The sequence below is a fragment of the Camelus bactrianus genome, chromosome 18 (assembly GCF_048773025.1).
Source record: "Camelus bactrianus isolate YW-2024 breed Bactrian camel chromosome 18, ASM4877302v1, whole genome shotgun sequence".
Lineage (NCBI taxonomy): Eukaryota > Metazoa > Chordata > Mammalia > Artiodactyla > Camelidae > Camelus > Camelus bactrianus.
In genome coordinates, this window is record NC_133556.1 from 23,985,505 (window position 1) to 24,011,616 (window position 26,112).

Sequence of the window (26,112 nt, forward strand, 5' to 3'; positions counted from 1 at the left end):
TAGGCATAATTATAAATAATTTCTGGGGCATATGTCCAGAAGGAACCCTACTTCAAAATGACACCTGCACCCCAATGTTCACAGCAGCACTATTTACAATAGCCAAGACATGGAAACAGCCTAAATGTCCATCAACAGATGACTGGGTAAAGAAGAGGTGGTATATTTATACAGTGGAATAATACTATTCAGCCATAAAACCCGACAACATAACGCCATTTGCAGCAACATGGATGCTCCTGGAGAATGTCATTCTAAGTGAAGTAAGCCAGAAAGAGAAAGAAAAAAACCATATGAGATCACTCATATGTCGAATCTAAAAACAAAAACAAAACATAAATACAAAACAGGAACAGACTTATAGACATAGAATGCAAACTTGTGGTTGCCAAGGGGGTGGAGGGTGGGAAGGGACAGACTGGGATTTCAAAATGTGGAATAGATAAACAAGATTATACTGTATAGCACAGCAAAATATATATAAGATCTTATGGAAGCTCACAGCAAAAAAAATGTGACAATGAATATATGTATGTTCATGTATAACTGAAAAATTGTGCTCTACACTGGAATTTGACACAACACTGCAAAACGACTATGACTCAATAAAAAAAGTGAAAATAATAATAATAATAATTTCTGAATCTTAACACCTATTTTTTACAAATACAAAGACTTTAGACCTAGGCAATACTGGAAATCTACTTTTAATAAAGATTTGCTTTCGCTTAAGACATTAATCAGTGGGCATTCATTATCCATTCAGCTGTTTGTTCATGCATTTGACAGGTCCTTATGGACCATGATGGCTTTTTAAATTTAGAACTTAGTAATCCAAAAGTAATCATCTGTGATAGATTGTTAATAGTTTATTATTCTATTGTATATAAACAAAATCTTCCCCTTCTTCCTGGAACCTAAACAAATATTAAGTTAATATAATCTGATATTTTACAATAGCATACAAAACCATAGCCACTCATGGTGATACTGTCAAGGACACTATAAAATCTAGAATCATCAAGGAATGATTAAACCCTATTCAGTATGGCCTAAGTGTCTGTATAGTCATTATGAGTATACAGTTTTTAAAAATCTATGGACAATGGTGTAACTTTAAAGTCATTATCTGCATATTCAATTGCGTAAGAATATTACACTTCAGAACTAACGAATAAGCCCTTACAACAAAACCATACATGAATAGTTCACTACAATATCTTAAAGATAACATAGTACAATCAATACACTTTCTAATATCAGAAATGCAAACAAAGTTAAATTGAAAAACACGTCTTCTATGGAATCGCATCCAACAGCATAGAGACATGCTCTAAAATCTACCGTCTCATCATTAAAAAAAGAAAGGGAACCCCCACGAGCCCCACGTTCCCCTTCACTCATCACCCAGTCCTCTCCTGCCTTCCCAGGGAATGTCCTCTGAGGGGCTGTTCACACCGACTCACTACAGCCCGGCTTCCTTGGGAACGTGGTACTGAAACTAATTCCGGTCAAAGGCACTTGTCCTCATGTTAGCCTTTCGGCACTGTTCCTCCCACACAGTTGAGAATTCTCTTGCCTTGGCCTTTGCACTATATGCTGCTGTTCTATTTCCAGAGAAGGTAATCACTGCTAATACGTCTTCACCTACAAATAAAGAATTTGTAGATTTTACCTGCCACAACCTTGACCTCCTTCACTTAAGCTGCTGTTCTCATTCATGTGTAGGAGACCACCAGCCAGTGAGGCAGTCTTCTCCAATACATGTGAAGTCACAGATGCTTTTAATGTCCGTTTTCCACTTTCATTCTTCTTTACTTCCTTCATATGCAAGCCAGGACAGCTACTTTAAAACAATCCATAAAAAAGCCAATTTTTAAAAAATAGTTCTACTGATAAATTTAAAAAAAAACCCAATTTTTGTAAAACTCCAACTCTTACCCATCTTCAGTCATTTATTAATTCACAAAATGGTTAACAAGTGCCAACCATATGCAAGGAAACACAAATTCTTGCTTCAAAGACAGATAAACAATTATGATACAATGTGATATGCAAGAGCTGACATATGAAAGTAAAGTGAGCATAAGGAAGGCTTTACAGAACAGGGAAATAAACAGGAGGTCATGAGCAAAAGAGACAGGAGGAAATTATTCTACTTAAGAGATTAGAATGTGAGCACAAAGATTAGGCACAAGGCATTTAGGTGTGTCCTGGGAACCTGGAAGGAAGAGTACAAAATACATGGAAGCAAGTGGAGAGATGAGCCTGGGAAGAAATGCTGAACAATATCTAGGAAAATAATAATTACCTACTGCTGAATACTGATCTAGGCTTACCTATCAGAATCTCCTTTCTGCAGAGCAGGAAACTGCCGGTCATCACTTTTTCCCCTCTTCCTCTGCCGAGTTAATCCTTCATGGTAACTGCCACCACACATGGTTTCTGACCCTTTCAGTTCACTTTTGTTCCTGTTCTCTTCTACTTCAACCTTTAGTGAAAGTTTGATACAAAGGGTAATTATTACTTTATTCATTAGAAACACTTTGTTTTCATTCATTTTATCATTTGACTCAGACTTTGCCCTGATTTCAATTGATTAAAATATTTTTGTGCTTATTTTAATTTTTATCATTTCAAGTCATTGAAGTGTTTGTAAATTCTGCTTCTTTCTGTTTGAGGAAAAGAAACAATTTCTAAAATTTCAAAAAGGACTTTCTGAATGTTGTGCTCTTACATCCACTCTTCCCCATGTGAATGGCAGAGACAGAGAAATAGAAAGACAAAGGCATAAAATTTGTCCTCTTCTGTCTTTACCACCTAGATTTTACATTAACCAGCCAGATTTAGAAGATGTCACACCTTGGTGCTTCAGTAACAGAAAGGAAACATTCTTCTTTCTGTGCTAAAGCTATCCTTTCCCCACTACTTTTTAAAATTCTTCTTTCATTTGGATCCTGGGTTATCAAAAAAGAGGTGTTTAATAAAATATATAAACCCAAGTTTACTGAAAGGAGCAGAGTGAAACTGATGAATTGCCAGTTAGTGTGGAATTCTGCAAAAGGAATAATGCTTCCCAATTTCACATTTAATAACCATGACCATTTTATAGCTAGACGGCATAGGAGTAATGAGTGATCTACTTTAGCCCCACTGTTTACTGATAATGGGAACACAACCAAGAAAGGTTAACTGATTTGTCCAAATTCCCTAAAGCAGTATTCCCCAGCATTTTACAGTGTCAAAAGAGATGATACAATGCTCTAACACTGAATCTAATAAGCTACAAAATAAATTCATCAAATTGATCAGATAAGTTAAAAGTGTGACTTTGGCAAAGCTGGGGGCAGGGCTCATCTCCTTTTTCTATTACAGGAGAACACCTTCAGAGTTCTATCCTTAACATTCTTTGCACCTCACACAAAAGAACACACACATTTTAAAAATCTATTACTAGAACTAAAAAAAATCATTCAGTGCATCTCAAAACTCAAGTTTTCTCTTTTGGAGAGAAATACTGAATTTTTTTTTGCTGAGGGTTCATACTACCTATATAATAAAATCATACATGTCAAAACTTACTACATTTTATTAAATAATATACTGTAAGTGACTCAACAGAAACACCCGAAAGTGGTGATTCAAGAACATGTGGGAGCACATGTATTTCTTAAGAATATCTCAAAGCGGCCATGATGGAATTCTAAGTGTCCAGTGATCAGTAAGACAGATAAGCCCGCACTCACTAACGCACAATACACGGATCAGTTTAGTGAGACCTTGTGCTTATATCCTTTCTCTCAAACACTGCTTCCTTCCCATTCTATGGAAGTGCAACTTACATTTAAGCCAAGATTAAAACAAAAAAAAAAAATACAAAAAAAAAAAAAAAAACCTTGAGCTTATTATATTTCCTAAGCCATTTCACTTGCGTTTATTCCGGCTCAGGTCACGTGGCACACAGCTGAATTACTTTCCCACTTCATATGAAAGACTGGCACAGAGACTTAGGTTGGTTAAGGAACAAAACCCAGGAAAATACTTCCCTGAGTTCCTGTTATTTAGATGGCAGAAATAGTCTGTTTCTACACGATTACATATTTAGATGACCCCGTTTTATACATAGGCTATTTTCATAGAATGGAAAATAAGATCAAATATGGATCAGAATGGAGGAGATTATTGATAAAGAGAAAAAACAGAGTAGCAGCAAAGGAACCTCTACCTCTTTCTGAAGCTGAATTTTCTTTTTCCAAACCCAGGAATTCTACTTGTAACATGCCTACTTCATTCTTAAACCTTTGCATACATTGCTGTAACTCTTTTAGATATACTTTGGATGTTCTGTTACCATTTGATGGAGAAGAACTCACATTTCCTAATTCAGGGTCCATGTTTTTAGAGTTATCAGCACCACAGTTATCTGCAAGCGATGGCTTCTGGAGCTGGTCTTGTATTGGTTTGGTTTTCTTACAAGTAATTGAAACAGCAGGCATATCATGACGTTTTATTTGAATCATGTGTTTCTTCTCACTGGAGCGGGCAAGCCACAAACCAAAAAGGCTTTGTGGATCACTTACCTGAGGTGCATGTCCAATGTCTGATTTCCAGTGAGTATTTTGGTTCCTTTTCGGTTTTCTTTTCATAGCAAATTCTTGGTCTTCTTTCACTTTAAATGGAACTCGGTTCCGTACTTCATTGTCTCTATCATTACAAAAACTCTCCTCAGTTTTGTTAAAAACGTGTTCAGTGTCTGGCTTACCATTTTCATCCAACTTATTTTCATTTGAATAAAGTTTCGAAGATGACTGGCAACCATACTTTCTTGACTCAGACTTGGAATAAAATGGAAAAACATTTTCAAGACTGGGCTCTTTGTGTTCAGAGACTGCCTGGAATCCTATAGAGACAGAGGCTCCAGGTGCATCTACTTCCTCAAAATCAAATGTATTATCTGTCACGTTGGAAGGTAGTTCCTTTAAGTCACCATGTAGTTCACAGTTGTCATGTAGTGACACTACCTTACGATGAAAAGTAATTTTGCCTTTTTCATGGATTTTACTGATTTTCTGATTTGACTTCTTTGTGATAAATTCTGAATTACTTTTCCAGTCGAATTTGCCTTGTTTGACCCACATGTCCTCATGCTTCTCCACACAAGAACGTTTTGAAGACACAGGTATGTCCTTTCTGTCATGTTCCTTCTTCATTTCTGGTTCTCTAGGCATTTTCTGCAGATGCACAAGTGAAAGATTAATCTGCATGATTTGATCTTCAGATTTCTTTTCTTTCACACTACATGCTTGTAAAACACATTTATCCTTAAGTAGTCAAGTACGGATAAAGAAAAATTAGAAAATAATTAAAATTTAACAAACTTCTTAATCTATGTTTGGCTAGTCACAAACTGAGAAGTGAAACATAACTTGCCTTAGCCTTGAAACAGGAGAAAAATAGGAACTCAGAAACCTAACTTTGTCACTGTTTGTTTGAACTAAACAATTCACACATGTTAAATCTACCAAGAATCAGAGATTAGATTTTTAACATTACAAAGATTTCCTCACTAAAAAATATTTCACCTCTCATACCTTAAATAGTGAGCCCCTCCAGTGCATGTAAAGATTTTTTTTAAAGGACTAGTAACTGGACAATAAGCAAACTGTAAATTATTAGGTGCCAAAATCAATTAACATCAGAAAGAGGAACAAATTCCTGAATTTTAATGCAAATGATATACTATGATAGTGATCTATCTCAATACGTATTCTCTGCATCCACTGAGTTATATTATACTCTAACATTCACTAGTGAGAGTGAATAAAAGAATTTTTAATAATATTTACTGATTTCCTACCCTGAAATGAAATAAATTAGAAAGTTTTTGTTTCTTCCCTAACAGCAAAGGTCCAATCGTGGAAGGTTTGATTCTCTTACTAGGCAGCTGGGTTGACTCTATGACCCCTGTTCTCTCCCTGATTGTAGATTCTGAAATCGATTACATAGAGATCACAAGACAGAAGAATCTTTCATCTTGGCATTAATGACTTGCAATTTGAAACTGCAAATTTTGGACCACTGGGAATGACTGTTCCTTACATGAAACTAACTCGGTGGCCATCACTGCTATATTATTTACAATTTCAACTGCTTATATCACATGATTTAATATTTGATATCACCTTCATCATGTGAGGAAATTATAAAGATGGAAGAAGTAAACCATATTCAGGAAGGTTTTTTGCCTCAATTCCAAGGATAAAGTGTAACTATAAATTATTATAGATCCTAACAATACTTTAACATTTGTAATTAGATAAAATGCTATTAAAAACTAAATATTAAGTAATTATTTATTGACTCTAAAAGTCTAGTTTGAAAGGCAATTTCTTTTGAACTGTGTTATTAAACCACAGAAAACAGTATTAAACAAGAAATTTAAATTTACATTTTTACATACCTGTGAGTGGTTATTTTCACTCGCATCAAGTCTTTCTTGCTCTTCCTCAGATGCCCTTTGTAAGTCTAGGTCTGCTGAAAAATGAATATGCTTAGTTAAAATTCACTACTTAGAACAGCTAGATAAAAGGCACCATCTTTATAAAAACAGAAAAAACATTTCATCAATTGACAGTTGAAATTAAGCTTAATCTTTAGCTGGATATTTACTTCTTTAAGAAATACTTCTAATTATCTAAAACTTCAACAAACTATTTGGGAAATACTAGATGTTACCAGATTAAAGGCATACAAACATCTCAAAGTTTCACTCACAAATTGATTCACCAGACATGAACAAGACAAAGAGAAATAAAACAAAATTTAAAAATACAGTAGAAATATACAAAGTCACGACAGACTCTATTCTCTACCTCCTAACAGTACCTTGTTAACAACATACCAGGCTTCAAGAGCAATGTTAAACATGGTTTCCAAAATTACTGTTACTTTTTATGCTTTTATCTTTCCTTAATCTGAAATGTTTCCCTCTATTGTTCTGACAGATTCCTTTTCCTCTTTGAAGACTCAGCCTGCTCTGTGAAGTCCTCCTGGATTGCAGCTGTCTTTCCACACAGACACAGGGATCTCTTTCCTTGGAGCTACCTTGGTACTTCACAGATTTTTCTAGTGTGTCTTCACCAGCTGAACTGTAAACTATTTCTTTACATGTCTATCCTCTTTGCTCCCATGCTGTAGAGGACAAACTCTTAAAAGTATCTGTGTATAAACAGTATTTATTAGAAAAACTTTGAGTTTAGAGCTTGTAGTCACTACTATAGGAGATAACTGAGAATCTTCTGTAAATACAACATTAATTCTGCAGGTAAGGAAAGAAAAGATAAAACTATAGGAGCAGAAAAAATATTGTATGACTTATTACTACAGCTCTGATTATATCACTGATTAAGGCACTAAATTAATTGGTATATAAAGTAGAACACGTATTAGATGTGGTTAATCAACAGACTGGGTATCCTAGAAGAATCAGAATTGATATTCCATATATTATTTTTAAGCGACAAAGCACTCCTTAAAATCCAATATCCTTTTCGACCCATCAATCCATTAAAAATAATAAAACAAGATGATATACTGTGTGGACACAGTTAAGAAGGAGGTCCTGTGTAGCAAATTCCCAATGACTGCCACTACCGCTGGGAAAGCCACTTCTAAAATACAAAAAGGCAGAGAATATACTAGAAATACTTTGATATTTAGTTGCAGAGGTGCTTTTTCAGTTACACTGAATATAGCTATAACAAATATTTATAAATTCAGAGCTAGATAAAAATAAAGCTAAGAAACCATACTTTGAGAAGGGAATCTTTGGATGGCCACCTAGGTTTCCCAACTAGTCACAAAGCTCTAGACATCACCCTCCTACCTGCTCTCAGGAGCATGCTAAATACTATTCTGAACGAACTTACTTTCACCTAATTCTCTTTGCTATTTAATATGTTGCTATGGTCAGAGAATGAACATAAATGTCATGCCAAAAGGTATTGTCTGGTTGTAGGTTGCATAAAAGGAGTAAACACAAAGGAGATCCTGCCACAAAATGATTTCTGCAAAGTCAGAGTATGGTGAAGCCACGCACAGGTAGACTATGGCTAGTTCTCTATGCTGCTTTATTACCTTCTTTGCAGCTTCTGTTCTCTGGCAGCTGTGACTCACACAGGCCACGGAGCGCTGCATGTTCTGACACAGACACAGCTCCAATATTCATCCGATCTTTATCTACCAGGGCCGTCTGCCTCAGTTCTGTGGGTGCTGACTGGTTTGCGGTCACTGATCGTGATACCAACGGACATTTATCAACTTTCAAATGCTCGGCTCTTTGACCAGCCTCATTATTGAGGCTCAAACTAGTAGAAACCCAGTCTGAAGAACCTGAAAACAAAGTTTCCACTTATTAGAATGTGAACAACAATACAAATGACTAACTTTTATGAATTCTCTTCCCAGAGCAGCAGCCCCACGTCCGCAGCCCCACGCCCTCCTCTCCCCCAAACACACTGCTCCTTCCCAGCTGGTTGTAATTTACATGTCATTGCCGTTCATATAGGGAACCACTGTCTCTCTTTTTACTACCTTTAATTTTCTAGTACTGCTAATTTGGATTCACTCATCACTCTCTATAAAACAGTCTACATTCTGTAAGAGCTTTATGAATTATGATTCTTCAACATATGAATTTTTTCATTAACAAAATGTATGTCTAATGAGCCATATAATGGATGTTTAAATATGCATGACAGTATTGAGGCCTAGAGACGTGGGCTTTAAGAAAACTTTTACTGAATGGTACTACATAAATTACAATGAGACAGTCTTTCCTCAATGTACCAATATCTTCAGAATTCTTACCTTAAGCCTTGGATAAACATCATAAATTTATATAAGAAAGGATAGCCTTGAGTGACTAATTTTTTCCATATAAAAATAGGGTAAATCTAGGTACAAACCAGATCCAAAGAGTACAGAGTGCCATGAGACAGGAAATATCTAACAAAAATGTTTTCCTTTTTTAAAAAGAATTAAGTTGTCAGATTCAAACTTTTTAAGACAAGTTAAAGAAGAAAAGGCGAGAAATGTAGAAGTGAACGTTAAAGCCCACTTCATCACAAGGGCCCCTTTATTATTTCACATCCATGAACCCTGTTTAAAACAGCACTTCTCAAGTGTCATCTGAGAAGCCCTGAAGCCCCATGTTCCCTCCATCTAGGGAGTCCAGGAGGTCAAAACTATTTTCACAATAGTACTGAATGCTATTTTCATTCTCATTCTCTGTTAAGGGTGCAGTGGAGGTTTCCAGATACATGACATGTGATAACATCAAAGCTCTAATGGTGAATGGAATGTTTGTGTGTGCTTGTTTTTTAAATCTTTCAGCTTTATTTTCTAATATACTAAACATCAATAGATACAACCCACTTAAAAGTTCTTCAAAATTCTCAATAATTTTTAATAGTATAAAAAATACCCTAAACCCAAAAGCTTTTAGGATTATTGTTTTAAAATATCATATCTACCAAACATTAAGGTAGGACTAATTACTTCCATCATTTTTAATAATCAAAGACACCACACACACACACACACACACAGAGAGAGAGAGAGAGAGAAAGAGAGAGAGAGAGAGAGAGAGCGCTAATCAAACCATCCAGTTGGCTTAAGACCTTTGGGCTAGGGAAATAGCTCAGTGGTAGACCACATGCTTAGCATGCACAAGGTTCTGGGTTCAATCCCTAGGACCTTCATTAATAAATAAATACAGAAATAAATAAATATCATCAATGTGATAGCACTAGATGAAATAATTAAAGTGAAATATGACTGACATGTTAGCAAGGGAAGCTTTACTCTACATAAAGGTCAAAATTCAATTAAGCATTTTAAAACTGGAAAAATCTTAGAACCTAATAATCAATCTCTCAGAATCCCTGAAGAGTATAGGGACTCCAAGCTGAGCACTTTAGTGTCTCCCAACCTCAACAGAAACATCCAAGTCAAAGCTGACATTTTAAAAATCTATTTCTTAAGCTTATATATATTTTTCAAACATGGATACCACTAATAACATCTGCCTTATTTATGTCATCTTTCAATTAAATTTGAAGAAATAAAAGGAATTACCAATAAGAAGACTGTACTTCTTTTCAGAGCTAAATTTGTATTGCAGAATTTACCTGATTTGAATGTTTGTAAATTCTTCATTTCTCCTGTTTTCTTAGGAACAGAATCTTTCACTCCAACTGCAGGCTGAATGGTTTTTGAAACACACCGATTAATAATGTACATTTGATACAATCTGTAGTAATCATTCAAGGGGGGAGGGTCTAGCTCAGTGGTAGAGTGCCTGCTTAGCAGTGCATGAGGTCCTAAGCTAAATTCCCAGTACCCTCACTAAATAAAAAAAAAAAAAATCAAGATAAAAGTATAAAAGTTCTTACCTTCAAGTGAGGATATTTTTCAGTAGAATCTAAAAGCCAAAAGGGACACATAGTCAATTAGATGTAAATATGAAAGCCAACTACCCATTCACGCAGAGTTAGTACTGCGCAACCCTCGTGCTTGCTTTGGAAATGAACACGTTAGGTTTCGGTGTTTTGTTTTTCAGGGGCAGTTAGGACAGCAACAAGACAGAAACATGAATCCATTATAGATACTCAATAAAGAACGGGAATATAGGTTTAACAAAACATGCAGTTAAGATTTCAAACGTACGATTATGTTTCAAGTGACTTATTTATAAAATAGAAACGTGTACATATACCAGTGTGAACTTGCTGCCTGAGAAGGAGAAAAGCGATCTCTAATCAGAGGAACAAATCACGGCTCCAAGAAGACAAATGTGAAAGCTGACCGTAAAGTGCCACAGCACATCTTTAATGCGATTGACACCGTTAGACTACAACTACTTATCATGCTCTTCAATTCGTCCTGTAATTTAGGAAGTCCACAGTTGTGATGGCAGTTCATTTGAATGTGCAATTCACTTCTCATCAGAGAAAGTGTTATGAATTGATCGCCTTGGATACACACTTGTAGGATAATAGTTCATAAAAATATTTTTCCCATACCCACATGGGCTATTGGTATGCCTACATTTCTTGGATCCTCTAGCCATCAATGTTTCTTGATCCACTCATACAAGAAAGAATGTATACTGAGTTCTCAATATTGAAATCTGGTGATCAAAATAAATTTTAATTGCCACAGAATTATTAGATATTAAAAGTCTTTTATATTTCAAAACCTGTGCAGTATTCAGTGAAAATAACAACTTCAGCATTTATGGAATGAACCCTGTTAGTTTCTTTTCTTTCCAAAAGTAGTTTGGTTTGGTAAATCAGGCTAATGTTTACAAGGATTTTTGTGAAACAACTGTCTTCTCAAAAAATTAGCTATCCTTAAACAAACAAACAAAAAGCACAGTCAATGCTTCATATTCAAGTTAATCTCATTGGAATAACAAATACCAATACAACATTTACCTTTGAAGCCTGATAGGAGGAGAGGCTGTGGTTTACCCCAATTCTAGGCCCCCTCCTGATTCCAGTATTCTCTGGAGTGGCAATGATCTAACCTACCTTCAGTGCAAATACACTGACACCATTGAAAAGGAGTTCTCTCAAGTTTCCTCAATTCCAAAATCACCTACCTGCTGCCTTTTTTTCCTCCTTCCTTCCTTTCACTTTCCTCTTCAAAGGTACCTCTACATCTGTGGTCTTAAATCTTCCCCTTTTCTATTCTTCTGACAGACGATCCCCACCACTTCTTTTTCCTCTCTGCTTAGCAGCAGTAGCTTACATCTCTAGTTTCTACTTCAACTCTTTGCCTCCCTCTGGCTATGAACGTGCTCAGAAAGAAAAACAAAATCATGCTTTTCCTTGTTGCTGTTGTCTTTAACTCCCCAGTGGCTCTTCTTCCAGATTCCCCTAAACACAAGTCTACCTTCTGAGCGTGATCTGAAGACCAGCAACAAGGGCTTCACCTGAGAGCTTGTTAGAAACACAGACCCACTGCTCAGAATGTGCACTTTTCACTGGGTCCCCAGGTGACTAAAATTTGAGAAACTCCGGTCTATACCGAGTCTGCTTCTATAGCACTCGGACTTAACTGACCTCTCTGAAATCCAGCTGCACACGTCTCACTGTAACACTTCCCCAAAAGCTGCATCAGGAGCTGCAGACTTTTCAGTGGACTCTTTACCAGGCTCCAGCTCCCCTGACCTCCCTGGAATGCACCCTGCTCTCTTCCTCTTTCCCACTCTTCTGTTGGCCTATGAGACACCATCCTATAAGGCAGCAACACGCTGCATGACACGAAGGTCCAGACATTGACAGCTGACCACACATGCCTGTGCTCACCGGCAGCCACACCCGGCTCTGCGTGATCAGGTACCACAGTCCTCGCTGCCTTCCTAAAGGTCAGGGGGACGGGGGAGTGGAACGTTCTGCTGTGCCTCCCGGACAAGCTTTGGTGCTGGAAGAAGCTCAATTCATACCCGTCTCATTTCAAACACTCTTGTCTTCCTTCTCCTAAAGAACTATTCTACATTACCACCTCCTGCCAGGGACCGCCCCCTCCTTTTCCTTCATTCACTCCCCTCCTCTCTACCTCTCTCATTCTTCACTCCCTCCTTCCCTCCTCCTGGTTTCCTGCCTGTCCTCAGGTCACAGAGCATCTTGAAAGAAAGCTAACAACTGAGCTCCTTAAACAGCATTCTAGTTTAATCTGTTGCTGACACCTGGTAAGATATACAATATACTTCCTCTTCTCTTTTTTCTCACTATATGTTCAACAGGTGATTTTCTTTGGCTGAGAGAATAGATCCAAATCCATGTTTTAAATCAACATTCTGTAAAATGACTTTTTTTTAATAAAATACAGTACTTACTTTCTATTTGTCCATTTAATGTATTTTTTTCTCCTAGACCTGCAGCTCCAGATAAATGATCAATACAGTTCGGTAGTTCAATCTCGGAGATACTCTGTTAAAATTAATATTAATAATGAGTTGCATAAAGATTTCCTGATTCCTTTCTAACAAAATACCTGCATTTCCTACCTTATTATTATTTTTTTAATTTCCTACTTTAAAAGCAATTACACTTAAAAACAAAATAAGCATATCCTGGAAACCCAAACACTTAAATAGAAAATTTCATACACACTCTTTAGATCAAGTCTATCTTTTATCTTCACTTGGCTTTTGACTCTGTAAACTGAGCATGGAAAGCTAGAGCAAATATTTTCACAGACAAAATACTGACTTACATGCAGATTTCAACAAAGAATTAACTTCAAAACACCTAATTCCATTTTGCATTCCTCGACAAAAGAAGAGGACGTTTAAAAAAATATGTATTTTTATATGTATAACTGAATTGCTTTGCAGTACACTTGAAAGTAACATTATAAACTGACTACACTTCAGTAAAAAGTAAAATTAAAAATATACATATTTAAATATATTCTTTAATAAGTGTGCTATAAGTTTAAAATATTTCTTAGTACAGATACTGTTAATAGTATTGAAATAGCATACATGGCATGAAAAGAAGCCTTAGAGTCTGTCATGTTGAGTATTAACAGAACACTGTGGAAACTGCTACATTTCAGTAAACAAAGGCTTAGCAGAATCTAACTATTATTTGATAAAACTTTTATTGATAGAGAAAATAGTTGAATAAAGTACCAAAATAGAAAGAAAAATATTTGTTTAAATTAACAGCAGAAAAATGTTTAATGTAGCTATGCAGCTCTTCAAAAAAAGTACCATAAGCTTTACTTTACTTAGGGAAGAATAAGAACACTGCTTAGTGACCACCCGCATGTGCCAGGCCCTTATGATGCACATTCTCTTTTCTACACACAACAATAATAACAGTGATTCTAAGGACGGTTACCCACTTGCTGCTTCCTGGTCACTCCAAGATGCTGGAGTATGGTGATGAGCAGATGTGACCCGCTGATCTCTCTGTCCGGAACATCCCTCCCCGGGACCTTCGTGTGACTGGCTCCTTCCTGTCCATCACCTGGCAGCTCTGGTCACACTCAGCTCTTTTCTGACTACCTAAATTCCACCCTTACTCCACCCTCGTCCTAACTACAAACTCCCCCACTGTTGTCTAAACTAACGCTCTCCACGTTCCTTATATGAAGGACTTACTGTCCCTGATAAAGGGTTCCTGTTTACTTGTTCTTCTGTTCCTGCCACTACAGCCTAACCCCTCAACTGCGACATTCAGTGTCTAACTGCCTGGTGCATAGCTGGTGTTCAGGAACAGGAATTTATTTAAGGTCAAAACATCTAAAACCCCCAGAGGGCTTCAAGTACTAAAGCACTATATACCTATCAGAGATGTCTGATAATAGTCTACCAACACTCAACATACCCCAAATGAGAAATCCCCATGCCCGCTCTAACTTTCCCATTTTATTGTCCTTCAGATTTTAAAAAAGTGTCCTCAGCATTTCACTAGGTCACTAGTGGCCACTGTGATCATTCTGTCTTACATTTCTATAGCACCCTTTACAGTTGACAATGTGTTTTCACACTTGTTACCACATTTTTGTTCATGACACATAACCTAAGACGTACGTATCAGTACCATGTTTTTGAACGAGGTCACTGACATTCAAATAAGTCAGACAAGTTTTTCCAAGATCCCACAGTGGGTCAGAACCAGGATGCTATCTCTGCTGACTTCAGATACAGTGCTGTGCCACTAGGCAGGAGCTGCCGAGATCCAAGGGTTCAGGCTCTTCTTGCCTCTTTCCATGGCTATCACCTTGGAATAGGTCATCACTACCCTGCACTTAGCTTCCTTCAAGTTCAGTCGCCATAAAAGTACTCAGTGCACGCTATTTTCCCTACCCAAAATGGGCTGTCCTCATTAAAACATCACTAAACCAAACTGCTGGTATTTTAACCCCACATATTTATTACTATTCCACATGCTTTTGCTTATCCTGAAATGTTCATTGCAGATCTACTTGACAATCCAAATATAATGGTACTTTCAATTCACAGGCACTGTCTTTTCAAGAACAAAGTGGTTAAACAAACAAAAACACCGTTTTTTTGTGGGGGTTTTTTTGTTTTCTTTTTTTTGTACAACCTCTCTCTCTCTGAATCTCACTAAGAGTTTTACACATTCACTTATCACGAAGAAACAAACATCTGGTCACAGGCTGACCAAGAATTATTTTCTTTAGTTTTTAGAAAAGGTAACTTCAGAACACAAACCGATTCCCTGTGACTTCTAAGCTTTGGCTTTTGCACTACATACACCAGTTTCATTAGGTGAGTCTGGAAAATTAACAGAAGTGCACTCTGCAGTAGTATGACATGTAGCATGGAATGACTTTACTAAGTGTGGGTTAAAATGAGGAAAAAATTTGGCTGGGAAAATGCAAAAGTGAGAAAGTGAAGTCAAAACATCCCTCCATTTATGTTTTAACATCACGCAACGCTTATACTTGAAAATAATACTAGAAGGCAGCACCTCAGAATCCAAGGGTGATTCGACATCTTCCTTTTCTTCTAATCCTAATGCTGAAGTTGCATCTACAAAATGCAGTCACAGATACATTAATGAGAACACATACTGCTAGGAAGTTAAATATATATATAAGTCTATCTTGATTCATGAATATGTCAAGAAAATAAAGTGGCAGAAAAGAATTTCAGAGGGTTGAAGCATTTTCTGGAAGAAAACTTGGTCGTAGTTGGGATATTTATGAAAGAAGATGGCAAAAGAAAAACACTTAAGAAGAAATGGACATCATATTTGGATCTACACACTTTACATTTTTTACACTAGCTTTTTTTTTTAATGGCGGTACTGGGAATTGAACCCAGGACCTCGTGCATGCTAGGCATGCGCTCTCCCACTGAGCTATACCCTCCCCCCTCCAACCACATTAACTTTTAAGCACAGAAGAAAATCCATAGATGCTCACTGACTTACCACCTCTGTCACTTTTATGTGTTCCATCAACAGGAATCAATTTGCTATGATCTGCTTGCTCCTTTAGAACGCTGTTAATAGTCCGAGTGCCATTCTCTTTCCCCCCAGTTTTCGGCTTTGTTGCTTCTTCCTATAAAAACAAAACAAAATGTAACAAAAACCCAACTTCAGAAAACATCATATTCCTACACCTGGTCATTCAATCAGTCAGGAAGAGAACATATATTTACTGTATCCATCACATCATAGGCATTATCCTGGGAGAAGCTGGCAATATACATAAAAGACAGATTCTGCTCTATATTCTAGGGGAGACAGAGACACATGAAAATGAATCAACACAGACAAGTATCATTCAGCAGCTCTACACCTGCAGTGAACAGATACAGTAAGGGCACAAAGGAGAGAAGAGACTTGCTGCATGTCAATAGCTCAGGGAATGCTGGGAAGACCAGACTGTGTCTTAAAAGACAGACCCTGTGCAGAGAGCAGATGTGAAGGGGGTTCTAAAAAGGGCAGCCTGAGCCAAAGGTCGAGGTGTGAAACAGCATGATAAGTCACATGGAAAACTAGAACAGTTACTGGGGTTGGAATGGAGAGACAAAATTTCCTAGATTAAATATAAGACATCACTTCATCAATTTAAATGTGAGGACTTCTAAAAAAAGAAGTAACTTCAAGTTAAAACTAACTTCCATAGGGCACTATATTCAATATCTCACAAACAACTACAATGGAAAAGAAAGAAAAAGAATTAGATATATGCATATATATGTATAACCAAATCATTTTACTGCACACCTGTAACTCATACAATACTGTACATCAACTACATTTGAGTTAAAAAACAAACTTCTATAACCAAAAAGAAAAAAGGATCAAATTTTCTTTCTGTTGTTCATAAAATCAGCTATATGTCCTTCAGAAGAGTCTGAGCACTTTTTTCCATGACCTGACTTTTCCCTCTCTTAATTTGAATTTGAGGTAATTTCTATCATAATTTGTACTATAGACTTCCTGCTCTCACTTAACCCCACTATTTCTGCTGTGTTTGTATAATAATCTCTCTCATTTTGACACTCATTCATCTTGTCCTTATTAGATGAATCCTTCCCCTTTGTACCCCTGCCCATCTTCATATTCATCCAGCTGTTCTTTCCAGTTGCTTTCTTATCTTTCCTTTCTTAATGGCATATTTGAGAACTGTTTATGCCACCAAACTTTACAAATCTCAGTCCTGCACGTGTACCTCTCTTGTTATCACACTGTTTTCTATTGTGATCTTGAGCACTTCCATTCCTCTGTAGGATCCTTTTCATCCCCATGAGAATCAGGGGGACGGTAAGTGAAAAAGCACAGGAGGGAAAAGTTAAAAACAAAACGACTTACCTCTGTAACACCAAGGACTGCTGAAGACGTGAGAGGTTCTGGTGCTGGGGAGGCAGGATGAGAGAAGCCTGAAACTTCACTTGATGGTTGGGAAAAGGTTCTAACTGCATCTTCATTTTCATTATTAGAATTATTGTCCTCAAAGAAGGTGCTAGTTCCTGGTTTCAAAACACCATCTTTTGCCTCTGCTGTAGCGACAAGGTATGGTAGATGAAATTATCTATAATTTCTCACCAGTGAAAACACAAAAAGACAGTCTTCAAATAACTTACTGTTTATCACGGGTTCTCCCCAGGCCTGAATTAGCTTTGCGAATCTTGGATGCCGGACTTTCTAGAGAAGAAAATAACAGCTTTAAGAACAACAAATATGAAATTGAATAAAGTAATTATAACATTCCCCATTCCTAGATGATCTAACACAAAGAGCGCTGGCTTCGGAGTCATTCAGATATGGATTCAAGTCCTGGGTCTGTCATTTACCAACCTACATCTTCTCATGGGGTGAGGATTATGAGAGATGACCTCGGGGTCCCAAAATGTTACTTTCTTTACCCCTCATTGATTATTATACAACACTATGGTATCCATTAGATGACATTCTTGACCAAAATGATCTAGAACAAAAACTTATCCCTGATAGTTTAGAGTCCTATTGAAAAAACTAACATTAAGAAATTTAAAGTAACTGTTATATTTTGAAATGTGCTTGCATGACTTATGTATGTGTGAATGATCTCTCATGAGGGAAATATGAGAGTTTACTTTTTAGCAGTATCTTATTTGGATGAGTTAGAACAGCAAACAGGATAAGCTACTTCTATTCCATTTGCCAAAAAGCTGAAGACAAATGATTGTTCAAATTCAGCTACTTCTAAGAAAGAGGAATAAAAACAAAAGTAATTCTGAGGGGCAATGACTCATGAGTGAAAGCCACACACATAGTAAACAGAAAGCTGTCACTAAATATGTTTACAGAGGCAGAGTGAGATGGACTGAAAGAACAGACACTGAAGAAGTGTTTTCTGCAAAAAAAAATATTAAGTTTGGGGCAAACCATTAAAAAAAAAAGTGGGGAGGAGGAAGAAAAGAAAAAATGAGACATGACTAGTCAAGTACAAACTTAGGGCAAGAAAAAAAGAAAAATGTAAGTATAACAAGGCATGTGGAGAAATATATATATTTCAGCATTTATATGTAATAGATCAGGGATGTATCAGTATTGTTAGGGATATACGATGAGTGAAAGCCTCTGTTTTACCTTTTTATTATATATATAAAAATATAAGTTATATATGCAAGTATATATATTATTCTTCAGCAAACTTTATAAAAATATCAAAATATATGATGTACAAAACATATATATAAAACAAAGGCCTTTGTTCATAGTATATCCCCAATAACACTGACCTGTATTACTCTACAACTGTTTGTTTGTAAATACTACTGTAAGAGTTAAATCTTGTCACTGTAAGTCACTCAATTGAACATGGTCATCTCTCACTACCTGAATGCTGCCAATTATTACTAGAGAGAGAGAAAAATAATTTTAGAAAGTTCCTAACACATCAGCTTTCCACCTAGACAAAGAACTGGTAATCAGGATTCTAAGGATAATATAGGGCTTGAAAACATATCTTTAATGGAACATGAGAGGGGGCTAAAAGAAGGTTAAAAAGTTTTCATCTCAAATTCTAAGCTCACAGTTGATGGATACTGAAAAACAGACTGTAACCTTTTCCTAATTATCATATACTTCTTATCTATTTCCTCGGCATTTATGACATATTTCCTCTCATAACAACTGAACTTTTACAACCTAAACAAAGGGAATAGAAATTTGTCATATTTTTAGAATTCAAATAGATTTCACTATGACATAGTACACATATTATATTACCTGTATCATCAAATAGATTTCATTATGATAGAGTGTGCATGTTATATTACCTGCAGCATGATGCAGCATTCCATGTCTCTTCATGCATTCACATTCAAAAAATACTAAAATGCTTCTTACATTTAAGACCTTATTCTAGGTGCTCCAGGAAATGCACAATTATGTTCCCTAATCTCTAGCGGTGTATACTGATGCAGGGGCTATAAGATAAATATGTAAATAACTATACTACAAAATGTCTGAAACTTGAAATTTTAAAATGGTACACGAGGACTGGACATACTTTTTAAAACTATAATACAAAAGAATTCTGAAATCGGTTCCATCATATGGTTGTTATTAAGAGCCTACATTTAAAGCTGGCTGTTATTTTAGGGAAAATGTGTATTCTTCAGTTAGATGCAGAGTTTTGAATATACTCATAATGGGATAATTTAGAAAACACAGAGGAATTTCTTTATAATATGGATTTTGAGAAACAGAATTTTAATTTCTAAATTTCTAGAATGTCAACTATTATTTTAGTCTTAATGCAGAACCAGAGATAGAAATAAAGTTAAAAAAAAAACAAAAACAAAAAACTCTTTCCTCACAACTCTCTGATATCAAAATAAAAAGTGTCCGGGGTGGGGGGAGATACATGCTACGTAGTTTTGGAACTGAAAGGCCCCAGGAAGAGGCCATGATTATCACAGTAAGTAGCTGTGTGCACTGAAGATATCCCTGAGGCAAGAGTATTATACAAGTGCCGTCAGTGTGGTTTAAGTCAAAGAATCCTTATCCCTGGCCAAGCTTCACACTTCCTCTGTTGTGGGAAGACTTTTCACAGTACAATTTTCCTGTCGTGATCTATTTTCTAGTCCATTTTGCTTCAGCCTCATCTTCAGTATTTACCAAAGTAAAAAAAAAAAAAAAAGAAAGAAAGAAAAAATAAAACCCTGCCACATTTTTATAAAATGGTTTACTCTGACCAACTTTCTCATACAAACATAAAACAATGATAGGCAGAACACTGCTAAGTTTTAAGAGTAAATACTACACAAAACTAAATTCAGAGCAGAAAAATTAATTTCACAAGAGAACACTTTACCTTGGGAGCAAGATCTAAGTCATCATCTGATGGAGGCCGTGAATCATCAACATCATGTTTCGGTGAAATACTTTGGAGCAAAAATACACATCAAAAATGAGTGAGTTCATTTCTTTAAACAAACAAGTCACAAAAGTCTATGCTGAGGGATAAGAAAGCAGATTTGGGAGCCAGGCTGCCTGATGGTTAAGTCACAGGTCAACTACTTGTTAACCATGGAATCATGGGTCAACTAGTCAACCTCCTTAAGTTACAGTTGCCTAATTAACTAGAAGTAAGCTATAACAGCACAGCTACTCTGCAAAGCTGTTGTGGTGACTGTATGAGGTAACAAATGCCAAGTACATAAAACAGTGTCAAACGCAGAGTAGGACACTCAACAAGCCTTGTTTCTTTTCTCTGTGTTCCCTTAGTCAACATGTAATTTTTAAAAATCCATAAAATCCTACCGGCTTACAGAGATGTCTTCAAACCTCGGTGCAACCTTAATCACTAAACTCTCTATTAAAGAAGAAAGTAAAATAGAGTTTATATGAGCAACAGAAAAATACAGAATATTAAAAGTATAAGACCAATGTTTTGTTAAAAAGCATTCCTTTGGGACCACACCTGGAGACTACACACTTGAGTGAATACTGAGTATACTCCTGGTAGGTAATTAAGCATAAAAACCACTTCCCCTCCTTTATATTTATCAAAAAAGAAAAGGGTGTTTATCCAAATTTGATATTTTAAAGTGAACTGCTGTTTACAAGGACCAAAATACCAACCAAACTTTATGAGACTCACAAAAGAATGATAACCATTAGTAGAATCAGTATCATAAACTGACAATGTCAAGCTTACATAGCATGGTATTTCTGGATGATACCCATGGGACAAACCCACCCTGCCATTTGGCTTTGTCAACCTCGTGTTATCTGGGCACGGTCATCCCTATTCGCTCACATACGGTCTGGGGCTGCTTTCACACTGCAATGGCAGACATGAGTGGACGTGACAGACATCACATGGCCTAAAATATTGACTCTCTGGCCCTTTATAGAAAAAGCTTGTGCATCCCCGCTTTATGTCATAACAGGAAACCCTAAGACTCAAATCGAATCTTCTTACTCTTCTGCTCAACATTCTTCACTGAATCCATGCAGCTGCCATTGCTGGTTCCCAAATCGACAACCACTTCTTCTTCATTGTCCTTGCTGGGCAATTGCAACTTTTCTTGGATATTTTCTGCCCCAGCATGCGAAGAAGGTAAACTCTCCTTAGCTGCAAAAAGAGAAATGATTGTTTTAAGGTCATCACAGTAACTGCATTTCTTTTCCCAGTGGCTGCTTGAGGAATGAGCATGTGATGTAGCCCAGCCCATAAGATGCTAGGGGAAGTCTACCGGAAGCGCCTCTGTTTTCTTCCTAGTTAACAGAAAACATGCAGAGAGAAGCAGCCCTCCTCGCCTGCGGATATTGTCATGTGAGAAGATGATGCTTGGAGCTGCTGCTAATCAGCAGACCAGGAAGGGCGACATCAAACACCAGCAGCCTCACAGCTGAAGGAGGGACAGCATCTGGGATCCTGATGACATCACCGAACCTTCTAAACAATCCTGACTCCTGTTGCTGTAGCCACTGTTACTTAGGGCTCCTATTATTATTGGCAGCTAAAAGCATTCTGACAAATTTCCCAAGGTCTACAGCAGACCTACTCCTTTCTATAGTACTAGAAAAGCTTTCAGAAGCATGCCTGAGCTAGGTAGTCACCTCGTTCCCAACCATTCCTACAGCATCCTTTCTGCACCAACAAAATGAAACTCACAGATCCTGCAAAGTTCACTGGCACATCTTCGCCTTTGCACCGCTGTCCTTTCTGCCAAATGTAATCTTCAAAGATGTTCCGCCCACCAAACACTGCCCTTCTGCCTCCTTCCCTGGCAAACTTCTACTCGCTCTGCGTGGCTTACCTAACATCCTACCCATTTTTAAAAAACTTCTTTCCTTACCATGGACTTAAAAGTATTTGGTACATATTAAGTACCAATAAAACATACATAAAGACAGTTACAAAGTCCTAGTGGGCTCTGGGACACAGTAAGCACAGAATAAAGTAAAGCCAATCATAAAAATGAGGATGACAGCAACAAGCTCCTGGAGGCCAGGAACTGTGCTTTTGACCTGTTTGCATTCTGTAATGTCAGAGTGGTGCTTAGTACATAAAAGACACTTGATAGTCATCTGTTAAGTGGATGAATTCACAGATAAGAATGTTTTCTTTGAAAATCCTGTTTAAAAAATATACAGACATTAACCAGGGACAACTCTATTGTGTTATGAGCACCTTGAAGACCAAAACTCTGTCTTTTCCATCTTTGTATTTCCTACAACAGAAGTTCTTTCCTTGATCAAGGTGTACTAAGTTAAAGGTGCCCTCATACAGTTCAGACTGAACAGCACGCTAGGGGTCACATCTAGGCAACACAGTCGTGTTTTTTTTTTTTTTTTTATGTGAAGCACTTCTGTGCTTTTTTTTTTTTTTTCAATTTGTTGAGTCCTGAGTTGTGCTGAGTATTTATTATGACAATCCTTTAACTAATGCCAATACAAAATCTTGTTCTAACAAAATATAGTTTCATGACAAGTATCCCCAAAAAAGAAGAAAACATCGGACTCTCATGAAGGCAACATATCTCATTCTGTTTGCACTTCTGAGGAATGAAATTGGTGAGAGAGAGCCCTTGATGGTGTAATGATGTGAAAAGTAACCAGTGCTTCTCAACAAGGCACTGCTTTCCTGACTTCTGCCCTATCACTAGGTACCTTTAAAAAACAACCTCTTACTAGTATGCTGCACACTGGCCCAGCTGTGCAGTTCTAATTGTTGGCCATTTGTTTACAGCACCAGGAAGGTATTGCTGAGCTCCCAGTTTCAAAGACAATCACTTTTAGTGAGACTAATCACTATGCAATAACTAGCATTCATTTACCCAATGTAATCCATTTGCTGTAAGAATTAAAGAGCCAACTCTGTAACAAGGCCGACTTGTTATACTGTTACAGGAAATGTGCAACAAAGTTAAAAACCTATTTTCCTTACTTACACAAAGATATAATATGGGACTTCAGGGGCCATGATTAAATAAATGAATTTCTTTTCAGACAATATTGTCTCAGATTTTAAATTACCTACAATTAACTTCTTACATAATTCTGAATACTAGACCATTAAGAAAAAATTAATTAAAAAAATGAAAACATACACAAAATTTACACACTGGCCTTTTTCACTTCTCTTTCATTATCAAAATTTCCTCAACCTTACTTTCTTTATCTACGGTGGGCCCAACAAGAGTAACTTATTACCAGAACTCTGTCCTGGGTCGCTATTTTGAGGGGGAGTATCTGGAATCTTTCCGTCTCTGTAGTCGACAATCAGCTGGTAAAGGCTATGTATAAAAAAATGTGATAAATAAGTATTACTACTTGAATAGTAATATGAAAAACAATTACCAAATATATGAAATTCTTAGGTTATTTCAGACAATATCACAGGCAGTATCAAAACTTCAATTGTCCCATATATTCAAATTTGTACAATCTACACTTTTAAATTTAAGATGTATAATTAAAAAAAAAAAAAGTAAGGTGAAGTAGTCATGAACTGAGGGCACTACAGCTCAGCAACTTAACTAGAGCGAGCCTGACATATGGAAAGTATCTCGAACTCAGAAGTCCCAGCTCTATAACCAACAGCTATTTGTTCCTGGACAAGGTGCTTCTCTTCAGCTCAAACTCTTCCTTTATAAAACTGGGATCTTACTGTCAGGCAGTTAGTTATTAATACTCATAAGAGTATTATGAAGATTTAATGAGATAATGTATCCCCCAGATGCTCAGAGAAATACTGGAAGAATGGAATAATTTGTTCTTGAACTTTAATGCTGGAACTATTGGAGAATCCCAAATAAAACCCAAGGTGTGTTTTTTTCATAGGTGTAACATTTAAATGTGGCAGTTTTCAGAAAATGTTACAAATTACGGTGATTAGCTGTTCTTCGTGGTTTATACTTCAGGGCACCTCAGCTACTATCTAACTTGTAGTTAAACTTATTTATAAATATATGACCTCATACAAGCATATGTATGAGAACTAAACAAGCTGTCACTCTGAAGTTTACGTGTCCATCGCCACGAAGACTGCGGAAACTGGATCAGCACAGGCATCCCGGGAGCAGAGGTCAATCATGACCCGACTGCAGGACCAGTTTCTTTTTCCTTTTCTTCTTTTAAAATTTTGTTAAAGGTCTTTAGAGAGCAACATCCAGACCCCAGACCCAGCTGCCGAGGAGATCCTGTTAAAACCAGTTTTAGTACCAACGCTGCAGCAACAGAATCAAGGGAAACAAGAGAATGATTAGAATGCCCTCGCCCTGCCCCGATGCCTTGTGGGAGAGGATTGTCACTGTGGCCTTAGGGAATTCCTCAGGTTCTTGGAAAATTCAAGAGGAAGATTATACAAGAAAGTCCCCAAAGGAAAATGCGGGATTTTCTGCTCTACTAAACATTTCAAGACCCAAACAACTAGTTAGAAAAATCAGATATGTGACATTATTTGTACCCCATGCATTGGGGCTACACTGGAATGAAATGGAGAACAGCAGGACCCTAAGGATAAACATCTTACAAACTCTGAGATAAAGAACCCTGTGCCCACTGCTCCATCTCACTAGTCTGGTTTTTTGCTGGTTTCCAGCTGATGATGTGGAGGGTCTCACTGCCATCCCCAAAGTGCCTGCTCCCAACTAGGAATTCTCACCTGTCACATAACAAGTCACAGTTAGATCATTTCCAACCTCAGTTTAGAGATAACTGGTACTTTAATGTAAACACTTACTGTTTAAAACCATTAGAACACGCATATCGTTCAGCAGACTGTCCGTGTACATCTAGCAGATCGGCATTAACACGTCTCTGAAGCAGCAGCTTGACTACGTCCGGTGAGTCATGACGTACAGCAAGCATCAGTGCTGATCTAAAATAAAAGAGACAACTTCACTCTTAGGAACTTAGTTAGCTTAACTTAAACAGTTAGTTTGATCTATTTTACCAAGTTAATATCCTGCCCACCCCTGGAGAACTGACCATGTACATGCTCGAGTGCTCATCTTTGCAAATTACCTCCAAGGCCAAAACGGAGGGACAAAAAAGAAGCCTCCTGTCCTACTTGGGTAGCACATAGTAGAAGTTGCTAATTTAAAGTCCTCTGAAGGACAAGAAAGGATGCTGAGGTCATTATCTGAAGTAGGTAAAGATTTAAATAAAGGATTCCCCATTTCTTCCCCCGTCTGAAATACAATACTTTAAAATCAGCTAGAGGTCAGGTAAGGAGAAGCTCTTTGCAGGCTGAAAACAGTAATATGAATAAAAATGTCAATAAAAAGAGTCATGGCTGCAGTTAATCACGCTGAGAAGCATGTGCCCAGCACTAACCTGAATAGTCTATGTATGGTCTTTCTTAGGCACAACCACCCTTGAAGGATGTACTACGACCCTCCTTTACGTGTCAGGAAACATATTGGTTGGTAATAAGTCATGTCCCCCAGCAGGAGAGCTGGGAAGTCAACCTCGTCTGACTCTAAAGCCCAGCTCTTTCCTCTTTATCATCCACCAATGACTTGTCTTCTTTAAAGGGAATGTTTATTCAATAATTAAAGCTATTTCTCTTCCTTCTACCATCATCAATTAAAAATAAAAACATCAA

General features: G+C 37.1%; 1 protein-coding gene across 5 annotated transcripts in view; it reads right to left on the reverse strand.

Annotated features, from left to right (window-relative positions):
* The window catches only part of LOC141573913 (ankyrin repeat domain-containing protein 26-like), a 64,305-nt gene that overhangs the window by 19,301 nt on the left and 18,892 nt on the right, over window positions 1-26,112 (reverse strand). For 3 of the 5 annotated variants that reach the window (XM_074346322.1, XM_074346318.1, XM_074346319.1), the window contains exons 6-21: window positions 23,715-25,383; window positions 21,478-21,630; window positions 20,814-20,865; window positions 20,365-20,434; window positions 17,645-17,705; window positions 17,373-17,560; window positions 15,984-16,113; window positions 15,519-15,580; window positions 12,905-12,998; window positions 10,455-10,483; window positions 10,191-10,263; window positions 8,137-8,391; window positions 6,461-6,534; window positions 4,581-5,231; window positions 2,340-2,491; window positions 1,676-1,846 (exon numbers count right to left, since the gene is read on the reverse strand). In XM_074346322.1, the coding sequence (XP_074202423.1) occupies window positions 1,676-1,846; window positions 2,340-2,491; window positions 4,581-5,231; window positions 6,461-6,534; window positions 8,137-8,391; window positions 10,191-10,263; window positions 10,455-10,483; window positions 12,905-12,998; window positions 15,519-15,580; window positions 15,984-16,113; window positions 17,373-17,560; window positions 17,645-17,705; window positions 20,365-20,434; window positions 20,814-20,865; window positions 21,478-21,508 (2,093 nt within the window). In that variant the 5' untranslated portion in view covers window positions 21,509-21,630; window positions 23,715-25,383. The remainder of the gene's footprint in view (window positions 1-1,675; window positions 1,847-2,339; window positions 2,492-4,580; window positions 5,232-6,460; window positions 6,535-8,136; window positions 8,392-10,190; window positions 10,264-10,454; window positions 10,484-12,904; window positions 12,999-15,518; window positions 15,581-15,983; window positions 16,114-17,372; window positions 17,561-17,644; window positions 17,706-20,364; window positions 20,435-20,813; window positions 20,866-21,477; window positions 21,631-23,714; window positions 25,384-26,112) is intronic. The other 2 variants (XM_074346321.1, XM_074346320.1) reach the window with 2 other exon arrangements.